At 44.5% G+C, this 25,499-nt stretch overlaps 1 protein-coding gene and 1 long non-coding RNA gene across 6 annotated transcripts in view; one reads left to right on the forward strand and one right to left on the reverse strand.

Moving 5' to 3' along the window:
- Positions 1 to 1,484: 1,484 nt before the first annotated feature.
- LOC114909489 (uncharacterized) lies at positions 1,485 to 4,461 on the reverse strand. Of its 2 annotated transcripts, none has more exons than XR_003797324.1 (3): positions 4,293 to 4,461; positions 3,943 to 4,143; positions 1,485 to 1,517 (listed from the first exon to the last, which is right to left on the reverse strand). It is a non-coding gene; the product is annotated as an uncharacterized LOC114909489 (long non-coding RNA). The 2 variants fall into 2 exon arrangements; XR_003797325.1 differs by having other exon boundaries at positions 4,289 to 4,461.
- LOC108928121 (lysine-specific demethylase 5B-B-like) overlaps positions 2,308 to 25,499 on the forward strand; it is a 33,239-nt gene continuing 10,047 nt past the window's right edge. For 3 of the 4 annotated variants that reach the window (XM_029249065.1, XM_029249066.1, XM_029249067.1), the window contains exons 1-17: positions 2,308 to 3,524; positions 6,635 to 6,712; positions 7,136 to 7,258; positions 12,388 to 12,558; positions 14,370 to 14,426; positions 15,720 to 15,845; positions 16,848 to 16,898; positions 17,144 to 17,267; positions 17,704 to 17,813; positions 17,912 to 18,070; positions 20,482 to 20,601; positions 20,914 to 21,072; positions 21,508 to 21,689; positions 23,675 to 23,837; positions 24,005 to 24,124; positions 24,673 to 24,867; positions 24,951 to 25,132. In XM_029249065.1, the coding sequence (XP_029104898.1) occupies positions 3,372 to 3,524; positions 6,635 to 6,712; positions 7,136 to 7,258; positions 12,388 to 12,558; positions 14,370 to 14,426; positions 15,720 to 15,845; positions 16,848 to 16,898; positions 17,144 to 17,267; positions 17,704 to 17,813; positions 17,912 to 18,070; positions 20,482 to 20,601; positions 20,914 to 21,072; positions 21,508 to 21,689; positions 23,675 to 23,837; positions 24,005 to 24,124; positions 24,673 to 24,867; positions 24,951 to 25,132 (2,273 nt within the window). In that variant the 5' untranslated portion in view covers positions 2,308 to 3,371. The remainder of the gene's footprint in view (positions 3,525 to 6,634; positions 6,713 to 7,135; positions 7,259 to 12,387; positions 12,559 to 14,369; positions 14,427 to 15,719; positions 15,846 to 16,847; positions 16,899 to 17,143; positions 17,268 to 17,703; positions 17,814 to 17,911; positions 18,071 to 20,481; positions 20,602 to 20,913; positions 21,073 to 21,507; positions 21,690 to 23,674; positions 23,838 to 24,004; positions 24,125 to 24,672; positions 24,868 to 24,950; positions 25,133 to 25,499) is intronic. The other variant, XM_029249068.1, reaches the window with a different exon arrangement.

The following is a 25,499-nucleotide window of genomic DNA, read 5'->3' on the forward strand; positions in this document are numbered from 1 at the left end:
AACCTCTTCCAAGGGGATGCGTGGCGTATCCACATGATGGACACTGGATCCCTGCTGGGGATGAATGAGGGTGCTTCCTCATGTTTTTTGTAATTTCACTGTCTGGCATGTATTTTTACTTTTTGGGATATGTGGTGTACTTACACTGTTTGGGAAATACATTTTTCCACTGCTCATCGTAGATATCTTTCTGGGAGAAACCGCTGACAAACTGTACGCAATTTTTCCTACAGGATTTATAAAGTAATATAACATGTTTTAAATACACATCATGTTGCAACATGCAAAAATAAATAGTATTTGGTAATAGTAATAGTAACGGGGCAGCACAGTGGCACGGCGAGTAACGGCTGTTGTCTCACAGCACCTGGGTCATGGGAAAGGATGTGGGTTTGATCCCTGCTCACTCTGTGTGGAGTTTGCATGTTCTCACTGTATCTGCATGGGTTTCCTCTGGGTGCTCTGGTTTCCTCCCACAGTCCAAAGACATGCTGTTCAGGTTTACTCATAGTGTGTGAGTGACAGAGAGTGTGTTCCACTGATGTATGGATGAGTGACCCATTGTAAGTAGTGTATGTAGCAGTGTAAGTCACCTTGGTAAATAAGGTGTGTGGGCTGATAACACTATTTTTATTTATTTATTTTTATTTTTATAGAGCGCTCTTCTCACGCAGTGACACAGAGCACTTTAACACAGACATAAAGCAAGAAAAATTGATACAAACAAAGAAGACAGTCAACTAATGGCTACCATAATGAAGAACTTATTATAGAGCTACAAGTATACCTACTGGCCACCGGGGAAAGGAACAGAAACTCCCAACTGAAGGTTGAGGGAGAAAAAAAAACCTCTGGGGGTCCATGGGCGAGTGGTTGCCCACCCCTCCTGGACAATCTAGATAAGTAACAATTTGTAAGCCAGTGTGTAACAAGTAATAAGGATAATGTTGGTAAATGGCATCTTGGATCCCCAGCTCGGCATGGAACGTCTCATAGAGATCACTGGAAGTCACTTTGGAAAAAACCATCTGGGAAATAAATACATGTATATATAGGATAATATTAAATAGTCTATTAAAATTGTCTAAAATATATCACTGCATCTTGGCCAGAAGAGGGCGCATCTCTAAATGACAGCACAAAATATGGCCCATAAAGAAGTACAGTTCAGAATTTATGAGGGGCTACATTTATATTTTTGTATGTCCATTAATGAATTGGAAGTACGGTGTTTCCTTTGTGTTTCACTGAACAGCAGTGTGAGTTTCAGCTCAACATTTCCGTTTAATTGCAGTATTTTCCGCCTGGGGTTCGCTCCTTCTTCTTGACAATTTGCAACTTGCAGTTACAAATCTGTGTTGCGGACTCTAAATTGACTGTAGTGTGGTGTATGTGTGTGTGAGTGTGTCATGACCCTGCAAGGGACTGGCATCCTGTCCAAGGTATACTCCGTCTTGCACCTAATGCTTCTGGGATAGACTCCGCGCCACCGTGACCCTGCTCAGGACAAGCCGTTACTGAAATGGAATGGATATTAATACTACTTTAGAAGACAGATCCAGAAATATTGAACTTTTCACAAGAAAAAAAACTTAACAGTAGAAGAAAATGGACCCTGTTCTATAGTAACAGTGAAAAAGGTTTGGTAGCTATGTTTATACAAAAATAGGCCAGCGAAAGACATTTTTCCATATTTAGGAAATAGTGTACAGTGCATTTAGGAAATAGTGTACGACATCAGTCAGATGTAGTGCAAATATTTAGCAACAGCAGAACAGGGGTTGGAATGAAAAGGAGCACAAAGAGCCATCCATACAGTCAGTGATTATGAATTGACTTGCAACTTGGCATCAACAAATGTTGATATCATACATGATGAGATGTGTCACACATGTGTTTGGAAAAACAAATTATTTAAAAATACAAGAAACAGCGCAGAAGTGGGTTCCAGGCAGGCGGGAGAAGAGGTTGGAATGAAGAGGACCGAATGCGATCCGAGGACCTACATGATCGTGTCATTTAGCGATATGCGACCTATTTTCACTCAGCTACTAAGACAGACAGTGCAGTCCACCGAACCACATAAGCAGCTTATACGTCTCAATAATTCCCACAAACATATTGTACCTCCTCCGGAACATGTTCATATTCACGTACTGCGCGCCTCCTTGACGACGCACAAGCTCCGCCCTCCGCTGCCAGCGCGACTTTCGCGGAAGTGCAGACCAATCAGAAGCTCCACAGAGTCTATTTAAAGATCAAGTCCCGGTCATTCTGAAGCTGCCTATCACCTGGAGTATATCCATCCGCGAAGTAAACAATATGCGATGATATTCAGATTATCTCGAGGTGCGTGCGTGCGTGCGCGCGCGCGCGTTTCAATGGCTGTGTTCAATTAAAGGAGAGGAGTGTACAGTTTCCACCAACATAAACTCGTGTGTATATCGGTGTTTTTAAAGCACAGTGCGGAAACTCTAGACAATGTTGAAGTGGGCGGGCCGAAACGTGTCTTACTTGGTCCCTGAAAAGGACGGACAGGGTTTTTGGGCCGTTTCGGCGCAGCAGATGTGCCGTTAGCGGTGTGTGTTCTCGCTGCGGACACACTATGCAAGTGACGCAACGCTGAGCCTGATTCCCCCAGACAAAGAGCGGCGTTTCTGCTACACTCTTCTGAAATAGTTAATAAAACATGATATTTGACGTAGATACAGGCAACGAGAGGAAGCGGGGGTTCAAGTAACGCGTTTAAGTGTGGCGACGATGAGACATTTGCGGTGTGGTAAATACGGGCGCGCGCACATATATCCCTCCCAGGGATTATTCGTTCATCTGGGTCACACCATATTTTATAGTATAGTTTGCCACAACAAGAAAACAAAATTACCTTATATAAGTATGTAGAACTGTGAGAAAAGTATTTATTTCTTTAAAAAATAATTCCAAGTGGCTCGCGTCTGACGACTTGATTACGGAAATTAACTTTAAATGTACCGCAGACTGGGGGCGCAAATCTTTTTTGAGAAAATTAATTCTGTTGGAGCGATAAGATTAGAAATGCAACTCTTTGTAAAATATAGTTGTAAAAATGGGGGGGGGGGAGAGATGTGAAGAGGTTTCTACTTTGCGAGGCGGATGTGTCCGAGGCCGCGGTCTGTGTGTGTGTGCGCGTGCGTGCGTGCGCGCGTGCGCTTGACTTTGTGTCTGCCGATTGTTTGAGTTGAAGGGGAGCTGTCGCCGCCGAGATCCCCCCTCGGGGACGCACATCGCTGATACCGTTTGGACGGACGGACCGAGGGAGCGAGCGAGCGACCGACCGCCTGCCTGCCCGCCCGCCCGTCCGGGACCGCGCCGCCCGTGTCAGCGCCGCCGCGATGAGCCATCCGCGGCCCGACGAGTTCGTTCCGCCGCCCGAGTGCCCGGTGTTCGAGCCGAGCTGGGAGGAGTTCGCGGACCCGTACGCGTTCATTAACAAGATCCGGCCGATCGCCGAGAAAACGGGCATCTGCAAGGTTCGCCCGCCGCCGGTGAGTGCGCGCCCTCGAGCTCCCGCGCCGCTTCTTCGCCCATTTAAAAATAAAAGTTTTCAATATGGCGGCTTGGACTCGGTGTGTGTATGTGTGCGTGCGCGCGCGCGCGCACAACTGGTACATTGAGTGAGGGCTGCTGGCTAACAGGCGACCACGCGACCACTGACCAGTCCCCGCGTGCACAGCGGTGGTGGACAGGCGCGCTCCCTGGAGGTCCGCGAGGGACCCAGAAGTACGCAACCCCCCGCTCCCCTCCTCCTCCTCTCTCCTCCTCCTCTCTTCTCTACGGGCACGAGCGCAGCGCCCGGCGGGCACGCGCATGAATAATACTCACATGAATTAGTCCCATCAATATAATCTCCTTATGACGACGCTCTGGTCAACAACACACAGATACACACGCGCTCGTGCTCACCTCTGCGCCAGGTGTCGATGTTCCGCATATTTCAGAAGTTGGAGTGCTGACGACGACGTCTCGAGATACATCTCTTTTTCGTCCGGTGGTTGTCTCTCCGGGAAGAGTAACACACGCACGGGTGGCTCCTGAGGTCGCACCGTGGGTGACACCCCATCGTGAAGGAACGCGCACCCTTGGGGGGGGGCTGCCTGCTGTTCTCTGAAAATGCAGTGCACACAAGGCTGATTATTTATTATTATTATTATTAATGATAATCAACCTTGATTTATCTTATATTTTCATATAACTCCTTTGTTCAAGTCCCCTACACCGTACACATACTCTGTGCATTCAGGGTAAGTACCTACTGAAGGGTTCTACAGCAGGAGGAGGCACTCGAACCCAGATCCTTCAGACTAATCAGCACTCTGCTTGCTGGCTCTGTTTGACCCCACAAGAAATAGATGTTCTATGTTCCTGTCTATGGATCTATGTTCCTGTCCCAGAATGGACACACTCGCACTTGCACTTCAGGTCTTTGCTTGTGGATTTCACTTACTGTGGATCCTGGTGTGTGTGTGGGTGGGTGGGTGTTCACACACTGATGACAGTTATTTCACAAGCTTTCAGGTTTTTTTCCCCTTCTGAGTGCAGGAAGTGCAAGGGTTGAAAGTCAGGTGCATTGTGCAGGTGAACCCGGGTCACCGGAGTGCCCCGCTCTAGATGCGTGTGTGTCCACTGGAGCTACACAGGAAGCAGCCACGAGGCCTCAGCGAGAATGTTGTGTCCCCGCCTTCTGCATACGAGTGTGACTCTGGAAGGGTGTCAGAATCGTGCTAATAAGCAGAGTAACGGTGCATCTTGAGCAGGAGACAATTGGACAGTGATTCTTCAAGATGAGCCATGGAGTGGAGATGGTATCTTAGCAACCGCTGCTGAAGTGTACACACGTGTGGTCGGTGGGTTTATTGCCGTTCTCGGTGCGGCCGGACGCCCCACGGCATGTTTCACATGCTCGGGCCACACGCGCACACACGCCCGCCACGAAACAGCCCTTACTCCACACACCTACTGCATGGCTCTCAGACAGACATCGAATCTTAGGCCAATTTCACTTGCGTTCTGGGAGCTTTATGGTGGGTGGCCCCTGTTTTTTATTTTATTTTAAAGAAGAAATGCAGGACTGTACATTTCCATGTGAATATTACAGCTGAATACACTGCTATGCCAGTCATCTCCTGGGAGGGCCGTGTGCCCCCCCCACAAACCCCCCTCTCTCATTTACATTTATTCACTTAGCAGGCGCTTTTCTCCAAAGCAACTTACAATGAACTCTATGTAGTGTTATTAGGCCACACACCTTAGTCACTTACACTGCTAGATACACTACTTACAATGGGTCACTCATCCATACATCAGTGTGTGACTCTGAACAGCATGTCTTTGGACTGTGGGAGGAAACCAGAGTACCTAGAAGAAACCCCCACAGAGAGAACATGCAAACACCACACAGGCTGAGCAAGGATCGAACCCATATTCTCTTGCACCACCCAGGCTCTATGAGACAGTAGCGCTACTCGCTGTGTCACCATGCCGCCCACACCTCATGTGTGTTCTCTCGTGTAAAGTTTTTTCTCTTGCATTTGTGTCCACGTCTTTTCATAAACATTGATTCTGTGTACTATTACTGTTTTTTTCCTGGTGGCAGGGCTGGTCAGGTTTGGGTAGAATATGTGGTTTTTCGTTTCGTGTGCTGTGTCGCTGTTCCGTAAATTCACCAGTGATGCATAAGTCCCTGTAACCGTGGCACACACCTGTGTGAACTGTGTGCCCTCAGAACGCTTTCCACTTCATCTACGTGTCCCCAAATGCCCAAATTCTCCAGGTGTGATAGAAAGGAATGCTAAGTGTCATAAATGCTTCTTTACAGGATCTCAGTCAGGGTGTGTGTGTGTGGGGGGGGGGGGGGGGGGGGGGAGGGGTGCTATGTCACTGTTATTTAAAACATGCTCAATGAAGTTTTTCTTCTATTGAATTTATGCTCTGCATGTGTGTGTAAGACTTTTTCACACTTGGAAGTGTTAGTTGAAAAAATAGAGGTAACACTTTATTTGCCAAGTAGGCTCACACACAGATAGAATTTGACGTGTGTGTGTGTGCCGCTTCAAACACTTAATGTATAACAGACATTACACAGATCCAGCACTTATTTGTGAGAATGTATATACGTGTATTTGAGTACTAATGAGTAGAGAAGTGAAACTAGCTGTATATTAGCAACAAATATGTGTAGTGTGTGATACTCCAAATGAATATATCATTTTTTTTTTTTCCTCTACATAACTTTGATACATACCACATTATCAGTGCAGTCTTACAGTGAATGTGTCTGCTGGATACAGCAGTAAAAACATGTCCTTTTTACAGTGATACGAATTATGGTGTGCACTTCAGGGGTTAAACGGAACAGCTTCATTGTTCTTCCTAAACAAACTACCCATGTATGAGCATTCCCTGAGCAATGGTCCTGCTTGTGTACCTTGCTTGCACCTGGTCTCTTAATACATTGCCCCAGATTGTTAAAATTCACGGCGGGACCCTGGGCGAATGACTGCGAGCAGGACTAGCTTGACTGGGACCAGCATTCAGGCATCAGGTGTTATCGATGGGGCTTTCTGACTGCTCTCAAACTTGTACCTTCTTCTTGTAGGACTGGCAGCCACCTTTTGCGTGCGATGTGGACAAACTTCACTTCACGCCGCGGATCCAAAGGCTTAATGAATTGGAGGTACGTTAATTTTTCACACTATGTTCTTCAGGCCTTATTGTAAGGGGGGGGGTGTGTAAGGAAATGCCATTTTGGATAGAAGGCTACATCAAGGGACACTTATGGGCTACGAAGTGTGCAGGGTCTGTCTCTGAAACCCTAGAACCTAACTGGTTAATTAATACCATTGCTTGAGGGCAAAAGAGCTTTACCAGGCTTCTGCGGGTAAAAATTAACCTATGACTGGACGACGGTACAGATGGTAAACGATTCACATCTCCAAATTGTTATGTTTACTACTATAACTCCTTGCGAACCCTGAGACACCATGGTCTTTCCAGAGTGTGACTGCCCACCTCAGTTTTATAAAATGTTTTCGCCCTCATGAAGTCAAGCTGGTTGGCTTCTTCATAATGTATTGATTTGTTCCCATTTCCTGTCAAGGCCCAAACCCGAGTGAAGCTCAACTTTCTGGACAAGATTGCCAAGTTCTGGGAGCTACAGGGCTGCACTCTGAAGATCCCTCACGTTGAGCGAAAGCTCTTGGACCTGTACCTGTTGTTCCGGGTGGGTGCTTTTGGTCCACTAGGGTCAGTGGTCAGTAGATCTATATATCTGGGCCTCTTCTCCACTCCACATTTGCTCTGTGTTGGTACTTCAGTGGCCCTAGTAATAATCAGTCCAACATCCTTTAGACTTCTGTAAGTTAATTATTAAGTACACATATATCACAACAAAAATATAGATACATACTGATCATGAAGAAGGGGAAAATAAAATTTGAAAGTTTTATTTTTAAATCTTATGATACCACATATGCAAACAGTATATAGTATGCACAGAACACAAATTTATACAACTGAAAACGAAACTTATTTTCAACCTTATGTTTAAGAGGACAAATAGTAGATGCGTAGTATTTACTGCATAGATTGTTTAATAGAAAATATTACCTACAAAGTGGCAACATTTGAAAGACATGGGACAGACGTGTTATATTTACATAATATATAAGGTAGCAGATGTCCAGTTTTCTCGTAAAACTGTTATCAAACAAGATTTTTTTAAAAATTTTTTGCCGTAAAGTTTTTTACGTTATTAGCAAAATTTGCACCCCCTCCAAATTTCCGTTTACTTAGGTTTGCCTAATTATCAAACCAGACCTGGCAGTTCTCTGATAGTGGTTTGAAACATGTCACTGGAGACTCCCAGATTGCAAGCCATTGTAGTAATCTAGCACTTGGTTATCTTGGTTAGGTTTGCTAGGTGAACAGAAAAAATATACTTCCCAGGCGACTTTTTTAGGTATGCCTGGCTGTTATAGACTGGTGGTGGAGGTGTAATGCTATGGAGATTTTTAAAAAAAATTTTTTTTTTTTTTTTTTTTTTTTTTTTTTAAGTACCAACTGAGCATCATTTGAATGTGGAAAGTTACCAAAGCAATGTTTTTGATCAAGTGCAGCCTTTCTCAAACTGTTGCTTCCATCAGGATGATGTGTCCATGTGTCCTGTGACAAAATATACATCATCTCAGGATGCTTTCACAAACTTGACAGTGCCTTTTCCCCAATGAACTGTACAGTCCTCACCTCTCCACTAGAGCATCTTTGAGATGAGGATAAACATGATGTAGCAGAATCAATGATCTGCCAAAAAAGCTGCAAAAATTGTGTGAAACTGCATTAAGATCCCTGTAGAATGTGTCCAGCACCTTTTTGCTAAATTCAGAAGGGCCAAGCCATTACTAGCTAGTTGTACCTAATAAAGTGGCTTCAGAGTGTATATGGAATGACTGGCAGTTTGTAGAAAGACCTTTGAGAGGAATGGCTGTAATGCAGTCATGCTGAGTCTTGGCTCTGACAAACCCCTGCGTTGGATGGATTTGTTGGCAGGGCCATTACTAGTGGGGTTAATGCTGGTGGTGATTGTAGGGGCCCACACCTGGAGAGCACAAACAAAAATTCCACTAGTACAGTCATGCGTCACTTAATGATGTTTCGCCTAACGACTGACTGCATATACCAGAGGTGGGCAATTAATTTTCCCAAGGGGCCACATGAGAAACTGGGACTGTTGTGGAGGGCCGAACCAATAGGCTGAACTTAATTCTGATCAATACTAATTTTATCGCTTCATAAAAAGCAGTAAATTGTATGGTTTTGATTAGCTGCTATGCGTAAGAATACATGTTACGATAAGGGTATGAAAATGTGGAATAGGTCAAATATAGCAGTAAAAAGTAGTAGAAAAACCAATCATTACACCACTATTTCATTTCATTTTTAACATAACATATTTTTAACCTTCACAAAAACAATACTGAAAATGTGTATGTTTTGCAGTATGTTAAAGACCAACAATTAATTAACTTTATACAAAAAGCAATAAGTGCTTTTGATGTTTTTTGGTTCTTTTTTCGTGTTCAGTGAGAAAAATCCAGTCTGTCTTGGGTTTGAACAAGTGTACTGAAGTCTGGTTGAATGTCTGAGGTGGATATGCGAAGGACAGCTGACAGGTGATCATGAGTGAGAGAGGATCTGTATCTGGATTGGTTGAACTTCATCACTGAGAATGTTTGTCCACATATGTAGGTAGATCCAAAGAGAACAAACATCTTCTGAGCATGCCTCCTCATGTGTGGAAAGTTCTCCTCTTTGAGAGAAGAGTAAAAATCCAGCAGTGATACTGACTAAAAGTGCTCTGCCACTAGTGTATCAGACTGCAGGTCAATGAGTTTGAGCTGAACATCGCTGGGTGTATTATCCACACTGCAGGGGGAAAAAGAAAAGTGCAACAAACTATCTCTGATTCAATGCTCATGCCCTGATGAGTTTAACTATTTTAGTTACAACATCAATAACATGGTTAATTTTTACACTGACTTACAACACCTCCTGATATAATACAATGTAAAAATACCAGTTTCTGGGTTAATTTCAGTCACTTTATCCTGCATCTGCTTCAAAAGTCAGACGTTTTCCCCGTCAGATTTGGACAACCATCCGTTGTAACGCCTGCCAGTTTGTCCCATTTCAGTCCCAGCTTGTCCAAGTACGCATTTTACTTCCATGAACAAATCACTCCGTGCCTGTCGTCTCTTTCATTGACCGCATTGCTGCCAGCTCCTCCGTAACCTTAAACTTCCCTTCGTTATCCCACGTACAAAGACGAGTAACTGGGCTGTGTTGCGGACATCACAGCTCTCATCAAAGCCAAGGAGAAAAAGTTAAAATTGTCCGCTTTGTTTTGCAGCTGAAGCTCCAGATTTCCCGCAACCGATGTCCTCGATCCTTCTCGTTACGGCACTCACACACATACGTAAATTGAAAAAAAATAGCCATCACTTTCAAAATAAAAGCAATGCGGTTGTATTCTGTGCATGGTGTACACTTATTTACAGTATATTTCTAATTTCCGATTGATCTCTCGCGGGCCGGACAGCCAAATGGCTGGATGCGGCCTGGGGCCGTAAAATGCCCAAGTCTGCTATAAGGTGTGTTACATGAACTGAGCCTTTTTCAGTTCCAGGTTTTTTGCAGTTTCAAGAAGTGCATGAAAGCTTCAAAAGCTGGTTTATTACAGTTCTCACTACATGTTCTCCATCACAGATCTGCACACATTTGCGAAGGACGTATGCCCATGTGTCCTGCATGCTTCCACTTGCGTTGTGGTCCAGCATATCTCAGTTCCATTTTTTTAATACTGCCCGAAATTTGCCTATCAGTATGTTCTTGGAGCAAAAGATAATCAAGGTCTTGTAGCCTCCTATCCCTAGTTCTGTGGAAAAGTACCAAGTTACAGAGGTGTTTTGTATTCTACAACTCTGCAGCAGGCTGTCTCTCAGGCATACAGGAAAAAGTACATACAGGAGATATGGTTTATAATATAATAAAGAAGAATCAAAGAATAAGTAAAAGTAAAGAACAAGAAGTGACTCACAATATATTAGAGGGAATAATGAAATTATGAAAAGTAACATCAGCAAGTGAAATGTATTTACATTATCATACACAAGTTTATAACATACAGTAAAAAATTAAAGATTGATCAGTGATAAGTGAGTACTTTTGAGTACAAATTTCAATCAGTTGATTTAATCACTCCAGTATTAAGTTTCAGCTGTAATTTATTTGGTGTTTCACGAATTCCTAATTCACATGGAAATTCAAAGACCCCAAGGCATGTTTGAGCTCCCTTTACACTGGTAACCATTTCCGTACTCGGCGAAGGGCATGTTTCGTCTCATTCATTCTGCTCTGTATTCAGTTGCTCAGGCAGACCAAAAAAACATCTGAACACACTACACCCCTCATTTGCTGAGCTGAGAACATCCAAGACGTTTGTTTTCAGTCATTTTAAATTTACATTTTAAATTAACGTGAGGTTAATAAAAATTTAATTATGAAACGTCTTGAGTATTTTAATGACCATATCCAAAATGTTTACATAACTTTACCTCTAGATAAAGAGGTACATCTCTTATTATTTTTTCAGTAATTGTATAAATAATAAAGCAAACTGAAAGTGGCCAGATGTTGATAAACGTTGCATATGCAGTTTCACGTTAAGAAAAATCTTGCAGTAGACTCTCATTCCATCCATGGTGTTCCCTAATTCACACCGTGTGTTTCCAGGAAAGGCTCTGGAACACAGTGATCCTGCATAAATGTGTGTGAGATTTTTTACAGAATGTAGCCCATGAAGAAATAAAAGTAACTTTTATTTATAGTGATAAGCAGTTGTGAACAGACTCCAGTCCCAGTTGTGTTCATAAGCTGGGGATCTTCTGTATTTTTAAAATCTCATATTAATGGTGGTTTGCATTTCTATTACTTTTTAATCTTAGTATTTATATTCTTGGATACATTACATTAAACTCTATAGCTATTCACCTATTTACAGTAGAGCAAGGTAACAGCCACACGCACACACAATACCGGGAATTTAGGGTCATCCATTCACCTGAAGCATGTCTTTGGATGAAAACCAGAGAGAACATGCAAACTCCCTACACAGAGTGAGCATCCCAGGCGCTGAGACACCATATCAGCTGGTTTAGTGAGTGTGAATTCATTAGCGTTGTTTCCATACATCTCTTTTTCTCCTGTTTTTATCTCATTAAAGGTTGACAATACCTAAAAACCCAATATATTCTGTGTTTTTAAGCGTACAGAATCTAGGAACTGAGTGAGTGCCGGTAGACAGTCATGCAGTGTATTATTAATAAAGCTGTAAAGTAGTATGGAGTAAGTAATGAAAGGAAACTGCCTGGGAGGCAACTGCTAGCATAGTGGTTAGAGTTCCATGTTTGAACCCAAAGGTTGCAGGTTCGCCGCCCACTTTCAGCTGGGTATGGGTATCAGCTTGAGCCAAGTACTTACCCCAAATTGTTCCAGTAAAAATTAACCTGCTGTATAAATGAATAAATTATTTTAAGTGGTTTAACATTGTAAATTGCTTTGGAGAAAAGTGTCAGTTAAATAAATGTGTCCATTTAACTGGGATTTGATGGGTTTTTTTTTTTTTTTTTTTTAGCATAAATCGTGGCTCAGGAACAGACTACGATTTTCACCATTGAAGCCAAAGGGCAATAACACTGTTGAATTACGGGGGTTTGTATTATGTAGGGTTTCTCAGGAACGCGTTGTCTTCGAAAGATGAGAGAATACTGTATTCTGTGTGTTGTTCATTTCCAGCTGGTGGCCGAAGAAGGTGGCTTTGAGACAGTGTGCCGTGAAAGGCGATGGACCAAGATAGCGGTGAAGATGGGCTTTGCTCCTGGCAAAGCCATCGGCTCTCACCTGCGCTCACACTACGAGAGGATCCTCTACCCGTACAGCCTGTTTCAGAGTGGAGCCAACCTTCTGGTGGGTAAGCCCCCTCCCCGTGGCTCCCCAGCCCCCCCCGTGTCCCGCCACGAGCAGATGGTGCCTGGCTAATGCTAGCTGACCGCGCCCATTGTGCATTGCTTTATTTGATATAAAATTAAATACACGCATGGAGTACGTGGTGTCTCTAACGTGTGACAGACGCAGTGTTTCTACAACACCAGGGATTACATTTCTTACTGGTAGGATTCTCAAAGTATAGCTAACGCTCAATGCAATGTATCATGTACAGGGCACGAGTCATTAAATTATTTTACACAATAGTCATCTTATTACAGGCATCCCTCGGATTACGAACATCCGACATGCGTGCAACCTGTAGTTATGAACCACTCCCCGTGAGTTACATACAGTGATTCGTAATAACAAACTGGCGCTACTTTGCGACGCGCACCAAAACATCTACAGCGGTTCGTCGGCTCATGGGCACATGAGTCCGAGGTAGGATGAGGACTTCCTTCTTTTCAGTCGGACCACGTTGCTTTTAACAGTGTCTCGTGTGTTACTGTATTAGTCTTTAATTTTTTTGTTTATACCCTCCTAACCATGGCACCAAAGTATAAATGTGATGCATCCAAGAAAAGGAAAACAATCACGATTGGAACTAAAGTGGAAATAATAAAGTGATTGGAAAAAGGTAAACACCAACTAACACTGGAAAAGCAAACAAAGTTTTTGTTTTTTATACACACACACACCCTGTCCTCCCTACACTCTCTATTGTAAATACTGTAGTGACATTTATTATGATTATTATTATTGTTATCAGAATTATCGTTACATCATTTCATTGTATTATTATTACTGTATTCTTATATTAAAGCTGTTTCAGTATATCCAGAAGTGTTTCTTTAATGTTTTTTATGCATAGAAAGGTATACCGTGTACAGGTGGTCACTGATTTACGATGGGTTATGTTCCGCGAAATCCATCAGAAGTCGAAAGTATCATAAGTCGAAAATGCATTTGATACACCTAATTCACACCACTGCATGGTAGACTGGGAGATGCGGATCGCTGCCGCTGCCCAGCATCGCGAGAGAGCATCGCACCACATATTGGTTGCCCGGGAAAAAATCAAAATTCAAAGTACAATTTCTACTAAACGTCTATCGCCAGCTCACCATCATAAAGTTGAAAAAATCGTAAGTTGAACCATCGTAAATTGGGGACCGCCTGTACTATATACTAAGACAAACATTTGACAAACTGACGTTAGATACCCACAGTACCGAAATGTTCCGCCGTACGCACAAATCCAACTTAAAGATAGATTTAGGAACGGAACTTGTCCGTTATCCAGGGACTGCCTGTATATGTAAAGAAAGCGTTTATCATTTGTTGAGATTTGCACACATGGACATCACTTAAGTGATTTTAAAGAAGCCCGACCGTTCAAGGGAAATTAGTAATGATCATGGTACAATTTCAGAAGATGGTGCAGAATTCTAATACTTTCATACCGAATCTGCATTTATCATAAAATAGAAAATTTATGTTAAAAAAGACCTTCTTCCACTTTGTTGATTTTATCTATAAATTAATTAACTTATTTATTGAAAATATATATATATTTATTTTAAAAATGTGTGGTCATTGCGAATTTACTGTGATGTTATGTGTGCGGTTGTTGTGAAGGACTGTATGTTAAAAGGAGTTCACTGTTGTCGGTAAGAGTGCTGCAGCCTACAGATGGAAACATTCGGACTGCGCTGTGGGATTTCTGTTGGTTTCACCAGAGACACGTGTTGCTGAAGTGATCTAACCGTGTAAGGTGTGTCTCGTGGTAGGTGCCCGATCTGGCCTCCAAGATGATGCATTCAGTGGCTGCTGCAGATCCTGATAAGGTACGTTCGCCTCCTCATTGCTCATCTCGTTGCTCGCAAAACACAAATTGGACTGCTGGTAAAGTATGACTGTAATGCACAGTTTTGTATTACACTACCCTGCACAATACATAAATACCGAATATTCTCTAATTAACGCCCCAGGGGCGTTACATTTTGAGAAGGGGGGGGGGGGGCGTTAAATACAGGTCAAAAATCGGTAAAATCGGTCTTCAGTTTTGGATCTATACGGTAAAATATATTCCCAAATTATTTATTATTTATAACACCAGAAATTATACGCAAATAGTTTAAGAAGTCTGGCATTATGTCAGCGCTCGATGGCTCTGAAGACCATTTATTCCTGCAGTTGGTGCGAAGAACAAGAGGATTCTGAGTTCGAAGGGTTTTCTCAGGACGATGTTGACATTGGACAGCAGGTGTGTTAGAAAACGCGGTGGCAGAAAACAAGGTCATTTTGTCGGAACACAGTGATATTGACAGTGGTTCCGAGGACATGTGTTCCGATTATGATAGCCCCGGACATTGAACTGTATATACATGTATGCGTATTCAGTTAGTGTTTAAAAGTTTGACGGACTTTTAAAAAGTTTTAAAGTTTATATTTGCCTTCACTGATATGGATACAGTAAAACAGTGACGGACTTAGTCATAACGGGTGAGTGATCCCCCCCCTTCCCAAAATAGCCGGGGGGGGGGGGGGGGGGCGTTAAATAGGGTGGGGGTGTTAATAAGGGAGTATTTGGTATGCACATCATAATCCATGGCACGCTTGAATGGGCACTAAGACTCCAGTCTTTGTCTATGTAATAATATATATCCTGATCCTGTTATTTATTAGCATCACCTGTTTATTGGTCGCACTAATTAATATTAGGATCAGGATATATATGTAACATCTTTATATGTATGTTACAGCTATTTCTATTTTGTGTTATTTTGCTCCTGTTCTGTAATTGTGCTGTTTGAATAGTATTTATTGAATTTAATTCCAGTTTATACATACTTTGTTACTTTAGTGTTGTCGTCTTATACCACATTCATTATGTGTGCTGTAAAGGGGTTTATCTTACCATACCCGGTCTTATACGCTGCACTTTATTTGTATTTACCTTTGAGTAGATGGTCCTAGATAGTGGACCAGAGCTGTCATAAGAATAGTCAAGTTCCTTATCATTTGTTTGCTGCTGAATGAGTATGATGAGTACGCATGAGTTGCATGTTTATATGCCCTATATTGACAGTAGCTGCTTTTGGTTGCTGTGCATAAATGGTGTTGGTTTGTGTGTCCAGGTGGCTGCCCTGCCCGGCGACATCAGTGATGCCGAATACAAGCCCCATGACCTGGCGCAGCGGCAGGCGGCTCTATCGGCAGAGAGTGGCGTCCCCACCCGCAGGGGCAAACGCATGAGGCTAGAGGTGAGCCCCCCTACACCCAGAACTGTGCCCACACTAACCCCTGATCACATGAGCCTGTGTAGGTCTTATTGCACTCCCATCTCTGTACATTGGGTTATATACTTCCACTTGTTGTACATACAGAACCTCAGCAGCTCTGCAAGGGCTCATTGTGGCGATTCTTGGTGCTACAGGTAGTCCTTGGCTTTTACAGTGGCTGTCACATTAACCTTATTATTTTTGGGTCCCGACACCTGGATGTCACATCTGCATTTATATACTGTAATATCTGCAGTTCTGAGCACTAAGCTGGTAGCATGGCACTTACAGCTGCTCCTTTTGGACATAAAGGTTGTACGTTCGAATCCCTGCTCTGGCTGTAGTACCCTTGAGCAAGGTACTGCCCAGTAAAATAACCCAGCTGTATAAATGGGTTATTGTTAATTGTAAGTAGATTAACACTAAGTCGCTTTGGTAAAAAACATCAGCTGAATGAATAAATGTAAATGCAGTATAAATGTAACGCTCATTGCTGCCGTAACATTACATTTACATGTATTCATTTAGCAAACACTTTTCTCCAAAACAACATACATCTCATAGAAAATACAATGTGTCCATTATATTAGCAGAAAGAGACATAGATCCAGACGCGTGATTTTTAAGTGCAGTCAAGTTTAGTCAACATAGCTGTATTTCTTATTGATTCGATCGGTGCCTTTGTCATTGACTGTGCTTATATATGAAAACTCTTGTTTTATTTACGCAGTGTTGCCTTTAGCGATTGCATTACAGGTTTTCTAATGGCGAGTATTCTGGCGGTGCAGAAAAGAAAAAGTAAAAGAGAACTGATTTAGGAATGAAAATGAAAATAAAATGAGTACTTTATTACCGGTCTGTGTTAGCGTTATCGTAACATGAATAAAGTGTGAAATTAGCGAGAACGTGAAAGAAAGCCCTGTCCCACAGTGCGGCCGTAGCGTGTTATTTATAATGTGTATCTTTATGGTTTATGTAATACAGAATATGGGGATTTGCAACTTTACGGCGAGGTCATCAGAACAGAAGCCCATCGTAAGTTGAGTACCACCTGTGCTGGTTCAGTTTGCACTCAGTCACACACACTTTGCGTGTAGATGCGGCATTAGCTCACGAGCGCTGCTTTACGGGGCTCCCCACCCTGCAGTTACTGTGGTCGCCCCACACTCGTGCACCGCTGCCGTTATATTGTTGGGAAAGAGCGTTGGAGTGTTCTCTGGAGTCTTTCCACGTGTCTCAATGACTGCGTGCGAGTGTGCCATGACCCTCCTGTCCCCAAGGCGAGCTGCGTGAAGACGGAGCCGGACGAGCCGTGCGAGAACAGACCCAACCTGCGGCGGAGGATGGGGTCCTACGTGGCAAAGGCCGAGCCCAGTCCGAGCTCTCCTGCAGCTGCGTCTCTGGGTACGAGCCCAGGCTGTCCGCCCATAGTGTTACGCTGAGGCGCTGAGGTCCAGGAGGGCATACAATGAGTGTGTGCCAGCGTTTGTGCCACGTCACCTTAAGTCAGTCGTAGCTCTCCTCCTCTCATAGTGCTTGGGTCCATCCAGAAGGCATTTGGATCATAGCAGATGAGTTTCCGAAACCTGCTCCCGGGGAACGTATTGCTATGTATTGTCTTAGTGCATTATTACATTCTTCTTTTTTTAGGGATAAATTGTGAAAGTTACTTAACCACATTTATATGATGGTCGGGGGAGGTTAAAAATAAGTTCTTTTCAGCAGTTTGGATGTTTTTTCAGTGTTAATGTGAAAAACATATCATTGCGATATCATGTACAAATATAATATATGCTGTGGATATATATTAGCAATAGACTTGATCCTTCTGACTTTACAGGGAAGCAGGTTCCCATGTGGCTCAAACAGGAGCCCAGCGAGACCAAGGAGTCGGTGGACGAGACAGAGACCACGAGCCAGGACACAAAGCAGCCTCCCTTGGACAGTGCGGTACGTCCTGATTCCTGTGCTGACCTTTGCACTGACCACGTGTGTGCATGCACAGTGTTCAGTCTCTGACTGACCGCCAGTGGTCCTCACGTGTCCAGGTGGACCTCTATGTGTGCCTGGTGTGCGGCAGCGGCAGCGATGAGGACCGCCTGTTGCTATGCGACGGCTGCGACGACAGTTACCACACGTTCTGCCTGGCCCCGCCCCTCCCCGACGTGCCCAAGGGCGACTGGCGCTGCCCCAAGTGTCTGGTCCAGGTAGCACACGTTCACCCCCCCGGAACAGGGTTGTCCAAGGGTGCAAAGCTCAGCCTGCCTGTGCTGCTGCATTTGTCTCACTGCGAGCTGCTAGTTGTTAGTGAGGGCAAAGTGTTTGGAGAATGATCACAGCTGTCGGTTTTTTCACACGTTTCGGAGAGCAGTTGGCATTATAATGCCACCTTTTTGGTTGTTTCGGTCATCTTAACACGTCATTTCCCTGTGTGCTGGGCTAACACAGCAACTGTGACGAGTTTACGATGACGATCGAATAAAAATTCGCGTTCCTTTTAAAGACCACCACGTGCATTTTAAAGTCGTTTTCTTTCCTTCTTAATGAAATAATTGATGTCCGTGGAGAGCTGCTGAAAAGAAAAAGCACACTCACTTGAGGAAGGGCGATCTGCACTGGACACACTAAACTGGGGATGGATGTTAGCGGAGCCATCTCCACACTGAGGTTTGGGGGGTCTGCTCTCAGGGGCTCGGTATGAGAAGAGTGGCCAAAACCTGGTTTGCCAACTTCAGCTGTTCACTAAACCGTTTAATGTACTGGAACAAAATGGCAACTTGGTTCAACATGAACACCGAAGGACAGCAAGCGACAGCATGCTGGATGTGGGTGTGTTCGCGTTGTTTGCACTACAACGCCGGTCTCTGGAGAAGTGATGGGAAGAACTCGCGGAAGGTTCAAGGATCATTTTGGCGAGTACCAGGGACCGAGCGAGGGCTGTCTCAACCGATGTGGGGTGGGGGCACGGAGTTCACCAGCTTGCAATTTTGGATGAAATTCCATGTGCGGACACAGAGGCTGCCGCTAAATATACATCACAGTTCAAAGTTAAGGTTCGAGAAGACGACTGTTCCAGAACACATTAAGAGTTGCGATGGAACAGGACACTGGTAGTCTTGTCAGTTGAACGGCAGGGACAGCGCATTGTCCCCTTGCGGTTTTGTGTCAGCAAATCGCACTGTGTAGGCAGTGGTGAGGCAGGCAGCTGCTAGCGTAGTGCAGGTTCGATGCCTCCTCCTGCTCTAGTACCCTTGAGCAAGGTACTTACCTTTAATTGCTCCAGTAAAATTACCCAGCTGTATGAATAGGTAAATAATTGTAGGTAGACTAACACTGTAAATTGCTTTGGAGAAAAGCGTTACTTATAAATTAGTAAATGTGATGAAACGTCGCTAAGTTTACGTTCGAATAGATAAATTTTATACCGTGCTGGCTCAAATCGCAGTCAAAAAGCTTGCGTTATACCGGCTCTACAGCATACTTTTTTGTTATTTAGACTGATGGGATCCTTCTCAAGAGGAAAACTAAAAGAATTCTTTTGAACGGCGTATCATGATAAACGACTTGGTTTCATTTGTCATTCTGTTAACACAATGAAACTTTGCAAATAGCTCAGCAGAGAGGGGTTCGGTGTTCCGAGTGATTTCAGTAGTTACGAGATTTTCCTCCTTGTGTGGTCTTCTAATAATAATACAGATGCTCTTCTACTTACGATGGTTCGACTTACGATTTTTTGAAGTTACGACGGTACGGTAGCGATACGCATTCGGTAGAATCCGTACTTTGAATTTTGATCTGTTCCCCCGCTTGCAATACGCGGTACAATACTCTCTCCCAATGCTGGTTGGTGGCAGGTAGCCGCAGCATCCACTCAACCACACTTGCATCTCTGTAGCGATCACACGAACAAGTGTAACAACTTTTTTATTTTGTTTTCGTATCCCATCACGTCTAGTGAACACCCATGTCTGTCTTCTGAAAGCAATTACTCTGGAGGCTAAACTCAAGTTGCTTGCTCAGCATGAAGGCGGCAAGCCAGTAATGGCTGTAGCATGTAGCTAGGCTATGATGTTCGGTAGGTGCGGTACTGTATTCTTTTTCAACTTCCGATTTTTGCACTTACGATAGGTTTATCGGAACATAACCCCATCGTTAGTCGAGGAGCATCTGTAATAATAATAATAATAGTCCTTGTTTTAAGTAGCACATTAAAGGTATATGGGTGACAGTTGCTAAGCAATTTACTTTTCTATTTAGTAAATAGCAACGTTTAAAAAAATTACACTAGAAAAAGATGAAAAGCACCGTCCATTGTCAGGAAGTGCTTGTGTACTGCATTGTCACACTAGTCCACAGCTCATCCTGCAAGCGCCGGGCCCACATGCTCATGAATATAACACAGTGTGGGCAATTTAGTCAGCAGTCAACCTGTAACGCATGTCTTGAATGCGGGAGGAAACGAGAGCACCTGGAGGAAACCCACCAGAGCACAGAAGGATCGTGCAGATATGTACAGATTGTAGTTGACCTTTATCTTGTACATCTGGATTTTACCAACTGCAAGAGCGCCCAGCAGGTGTCTTTGTGTACAAATGCTGTTGTGTTTGTTTTTCAACAGGAGTGCAGCAAACCCCTGGAAGCGTTTGGCTTCCAGCAGGCGTACGGAGACTACTCCCTCCGTGCGTTCGGAGAAATGGCCGACTCCTTCAAGTCTGACTACTTCAACATGCCAGTTCATGTAAGCGTGGGTGTTTGGATGAAAAAAGATGGCTGGTCATCGACCCTGCGCCCTGTGTGCAGGAATGCAGCGTGTTCCCAAATAACGATAAGCTCTAGCTGGGAGCCCAAGGACCACGGGGTGTTACTCTTATGTCCTGTAGCACTGTAACGGGTTTGGGTGAACAGGGCACAAGTGGAGCTGTTCTTTGGTACCTTCCAGGAGCTGCATTCTGTAAGCGAATAATCTGCTGGAGGAGCATATTCAGAGGTGTGTGTTTTCTGTGCGTGTGTGTGTGTGTGTGTGTGTGTGTGTGTGTGTGTGTTCGTTCAGATGGTGCCCACAGAGCTGGTGGAGAAGGAGTTCTGGCGCCTGGTCAGCACCATCGAGGAGGATGTGACAGTGGAGTATGGCGCTGACATCGCTTCTAAGGAATTTGGCAGCGGATTTCCCATCCGAAACGGGAGACTTAAAGTGTCCCCCAAAGATGAGGTAGCATACCATAGTATCTGGCTGGTGTACAGTTCTGTTAGTGTCTTTATAAATCATTCCTACGCGCGCGCGTACACACACAAATTACTTGACTTGTGGTCCTGGAGGGAAGAGTCTGTGCTGCTCCTGCTTCCTCCTGATTGAGCTCCGTGCTGTGAAAAAGCTTACGGTTACCCCCCTCTTGAGCTCTTATTGTAAAACCCTCTGTATGCGGTAAGATGCCTGTTGACGCCAATATGTAAAACAGTGCAGTAAAGGACATTATGTAATGGAATTTCTGTAGGATCCGTAGACTGGACTTTCACTGTACAAAGTCACACATAGTATGAGCAGGGTCGAGGACCGAGGAGCCCTTCCCCGCGTCGTCGCCCTGCCTTGCAACACCTGTCACGTACGATTGGTGTATGACCTTCCGAGCATGCGTGCCTCCCCCAGTACTACCTGAACAGTGGCTGGAACCTGAACAACCTGGCCCTGATGGACCCTTCGGTGCTGACCCACGTCACAGCAGACATCTGTGGGATGACGCTGCCCTGGCTGTACGTGGGAATGTGCTTCTCCTCCTTCTGCTGGCACATCGAGGACCACTGGAGCTACTCCATCAACTACCTACACTGGTACCGCTTCACTCCTACTTCATTATGGGGAAAGCTCACATTACGAGAAGTCTATGTCTGTGTTTGTATGTGTTTGTGTTTATACCGAAGTTCCCCGCTCTCTTTCCCCCCAGGGATCAGCAATTTCACTATAACAGCTCTTGAAAATGAACACCCCTTTTTGGATCACCCCCACTCCCTCCCTCTATAATGCCTATTTGTGAAAGCATCTCCGAAAAAATGTAAAAATTAGCTTCTAAGAACACATTTTCTCATTTTCTTACTCAAACTGACAAAAACGCTACAAAACATGTTGTAGCAGCAGCGTTGTGACAGATGTCCCATAATGCAGCGCTGACACTGTGGATGTAAATAGTTGTTTGGTAAACACCATGGTGGGTTAGGGGGGATTAATGACCCCCGTGTTGTTCTGTTGTTTGAGGGCTTTTGGCTGAGCGTATGTGCGCCTTGTGAACGCTGTCCAGTAACGACGCGGAGGAGCAATAAAGCTCGCATTCCGACACTTCTGTCTCCTGAGCCATCTTTCTGTGACGCTGTGAATAGGGTGGTCCAGGCGCATCAATACATTATTTCTGGGCAACTTAAATATCAGCTAGTGCATGTTGCACTTTTATTATTATTATTATTATTATTATTTTCAAATGTTTTATATAATTTTTAAAGGCATTTGTCAAAGTTAGTTTGGGTTGTAGGGATGGGATGGAAACCCATTATAATTTTCCCTATAAGGAATAATGTGTGTGAGTGACAGAGAGAGTGTGTTCCACTGATGTATGGATGAGTGACCCATTGTAAGTAGTGTATCTAGCAGTGTTATTCACCTTGGTAAATAAGGTGTGTGGGCTGGTAACACTCCATAGAGTTCATTGGAAGTCGCCTTGGAGAAAAGTGTCTGCTAAATAAATAAATGTAAATGTAATAATGGGAGTTGGGCTCCTGCTATCCACCTTTTCATTATCCTCCCCATTTTTGGGTGCACCTATACATATATATATATATATATATATATATATATAGACACACAAGCATATCTAAACATATATTAAAATGACAATCTGTGCAAAGTAACTACATTGAGACTTTCCCTGAAAGACAGTCTGCCTTCTGTCCTTCCAAAAAACATTCAGTCTATATGAATAACAGCTTTACATTTGTCTGACGCTTTTCTTCAAAGCATCTTACAATGGTAGTTGACCTATAATTATTTACCCATTTGTACAGCTGGGTTATTTTACCGGAGCAATTTAGGGTAGGTACCTTGCTCAAGGGTACTACAGCCAGAGGGGGGGATCAAACCTATAACCTTTGGCTGCAAAGGCAGTAGCTCTAACCACTACGCTACAAGCTGTCCCATTATATTGAGGTGCTCATAAGTCAGTGTGGCTGTGAGCCAGAGTATAGTACAGTGCTGCTGCATTTTGCATCCTTTCGACCTGAACGGTCTCTGCGTTACTTGGTTAACCGCAGAAACAGAAAGGTTTTCCCCCTTATGTCAAATACCTGATAGAAGTAGCAGTGTCGGTGTACAGAGTAAGACATAAAAGTGAAATGATGGCCAGACAGCCAATTGCACAGAATAAGAGAAAGTGATATTATTTCCATGAGCTGCCGTTTTTTTTTTTTTTTTTTTGTACAGGATCCTAATTTATAAAGGATGAGTGCTTTCTGTAGTTTTTTTCCACCTTTTATTCACACTTTGTGCTGTATAGTTGTTGGTCTAATGCATTTTCCATAAGCACGCCTGTATATCCTGCAGGATTCCATACGTTTGCAATGACATATCTAGCCATCTGTGCCAGTCCCTCAGTCCTCGTGCAGGATGTGACCCCATCGTAAATGCTTCTGCAGGGTTTACAGCACACTTTAAGCTGCAGAGTCATATGTGTTTAATTCTTCTTGCATCGCTCAGCTGCTCTGGCATAACTTTCATTACTCGTTCTCCTCCGCACCCATACACGTTTTTTCCTCGTAACCTCCCTTCCCAGGGGTGAACCCAAAACGTGGTATGGTGCCCCTGGCTCTGCAGCTGAAAAGCTGGAGGATGTGATGAAGGAGCTGGCTCCCGAGCTGTTCGAGTCGCAGCCCGACCTGCTGCACCAGCTGGTCACCATCATGAACCCCAACACGCTCACGGCGCATGGAGTGCCGGTAGGTGCTCTGCTCTGTCCTCTCTTTCACCGACCTGTTGCTGGTGTTGACAGTAAGACATGTTGCATGTCAAAGTGGCGCTGCAGCATTCCTTCATTTGGCCATAGCGGCTCCCGCCCTGGCCAGGGGCTACCCTGACAGCTCTTGCGTTCCGGATGCTTCCACAGATCTACCGAACAAACCAGTGTGCGGGCGAGTTTGTGATCACCTTCCCCAGGTCCTACCACAGTGGATTCAACCAGGGCTTCAACTTTGCCGAGGCTGTCAACTTCTGCACCGTGGACTGGGTGAGCAGGGCAAGGAGTGGCGCTGCTTTGCTCGACTGTGTTTGCCATCAACACCACAAATAGGGATCATTTCAGTGAGTTGGGGCTGGCACATGCAGAATGTGTTCCTGAAAATGGTGCAGATACCAGAAAGCCTACTTTCCTTTGTCTTAAATTGGGGAAAAATGTGAATAACAGGAAACGGATGATGGCATAATAGCGCCAACTACACTACATTACTGCAGTTGTGCTCCGCTTCCCCAACGTTGAGATTTCCTTGGACACACTTCTGGTGCATTTCCTTATACTCACTTCTCGTTCTGGAAATGGAAAATTGGGTATCCAAAGTCAAGAGCCGTTTTGTGACAAATCTGGATAAAGAGAGTTGGTCAATTGAGGAATGCCTGTAGAAAGAACTTGGATAACCAAAGTATGACTGCAGTTAATAACTATATAGTGGTGTATGCTGCATATACGGGTTTTCACGCAGGCACCTTTATTACCAGTTCCTAATGGAGGACAGGGTTGGCATTGCGCCCTTTTTTTTTTTTTTTTTCTGCCTGTCTCAGATGCCGCTGGGGCGTCAGGTTGTGGCTCACTACCGGCTGCTGCACCGCTACTGCGTCTTCTCCCATGATGAGATGGTGTGCAGGATGGCCTCCAAAGCGGACGTGCTGGACGTGGTCCTGGCGTCCGCTGTCGGAAAGGACATGGCCGACATGATCCAGGAGGAGTGCCACTTGCGGGACAAAGTCCACAAGATGGTGAGAAGCTCGTGCTGTCTCTACTCATTGTCTGCGTGACTTGTTTAACAGCAGACAGTGGCGTGACATGTGCTGCTCTGCAGGGGGTGGTGCACTGTGAGCGAGCACATTACGACCTGCTGCAGGACGACGAGCGCCAGTGCATCAAGTGCCGCACTACCTGCTACCTGTCGGCCATCATGTGCCCCTGCAGTCCCGGCGTCCTCGTGTGCCTCCACCACGCCCAGGAGCTCTGCTCCTGCTCTCCTGCTGGCTACACTCTGAAGTGAGTTCCACCTCCTCCTCTTCCGGCTTCAGGTGCGAGACGGCAGGGCCAGCCGGGTGGGAGAACTCGCGTGACCTTTTATCCTTTCTTTTCGTGGTCCACAACAAATTCTGTCAGAGAGTAATAGCAATGAAAGAACATCAACAGGGTGACAAACAGCAACAGTAGAGTCTAAACTTCGCTGAACTAAGGGCTGACCAGTTCTAGTGCCAGAGCCATGAACATGGAAACGTCCCTTCTCTGTCCATGGCTTTTCTGAAATTAGGCCTTCTCCCAGGTGGGATGGTGGCACAGTGAGTAGCGCTGCTGTCTCACAGCGCCTGGGTGGCACTAGAGAATGCGGGTTCAATCCCTGCTCAGTCTGTGT

Source organism: Scleropages formosus, chromosome 25 (assembly GCF_900964775.1).
Source record: "Scleropages formosus chromosome 25, fSclFor1.1, whole genome shotgun sequence".
Classification (NCBI taxonomy): domain Eukaryota; kingdom Metazoa; phylum Chordata; class Actinopteri; order Osteoglossiformes; family Osteoglossidae; genus Scleropages; species Scleropages formosus.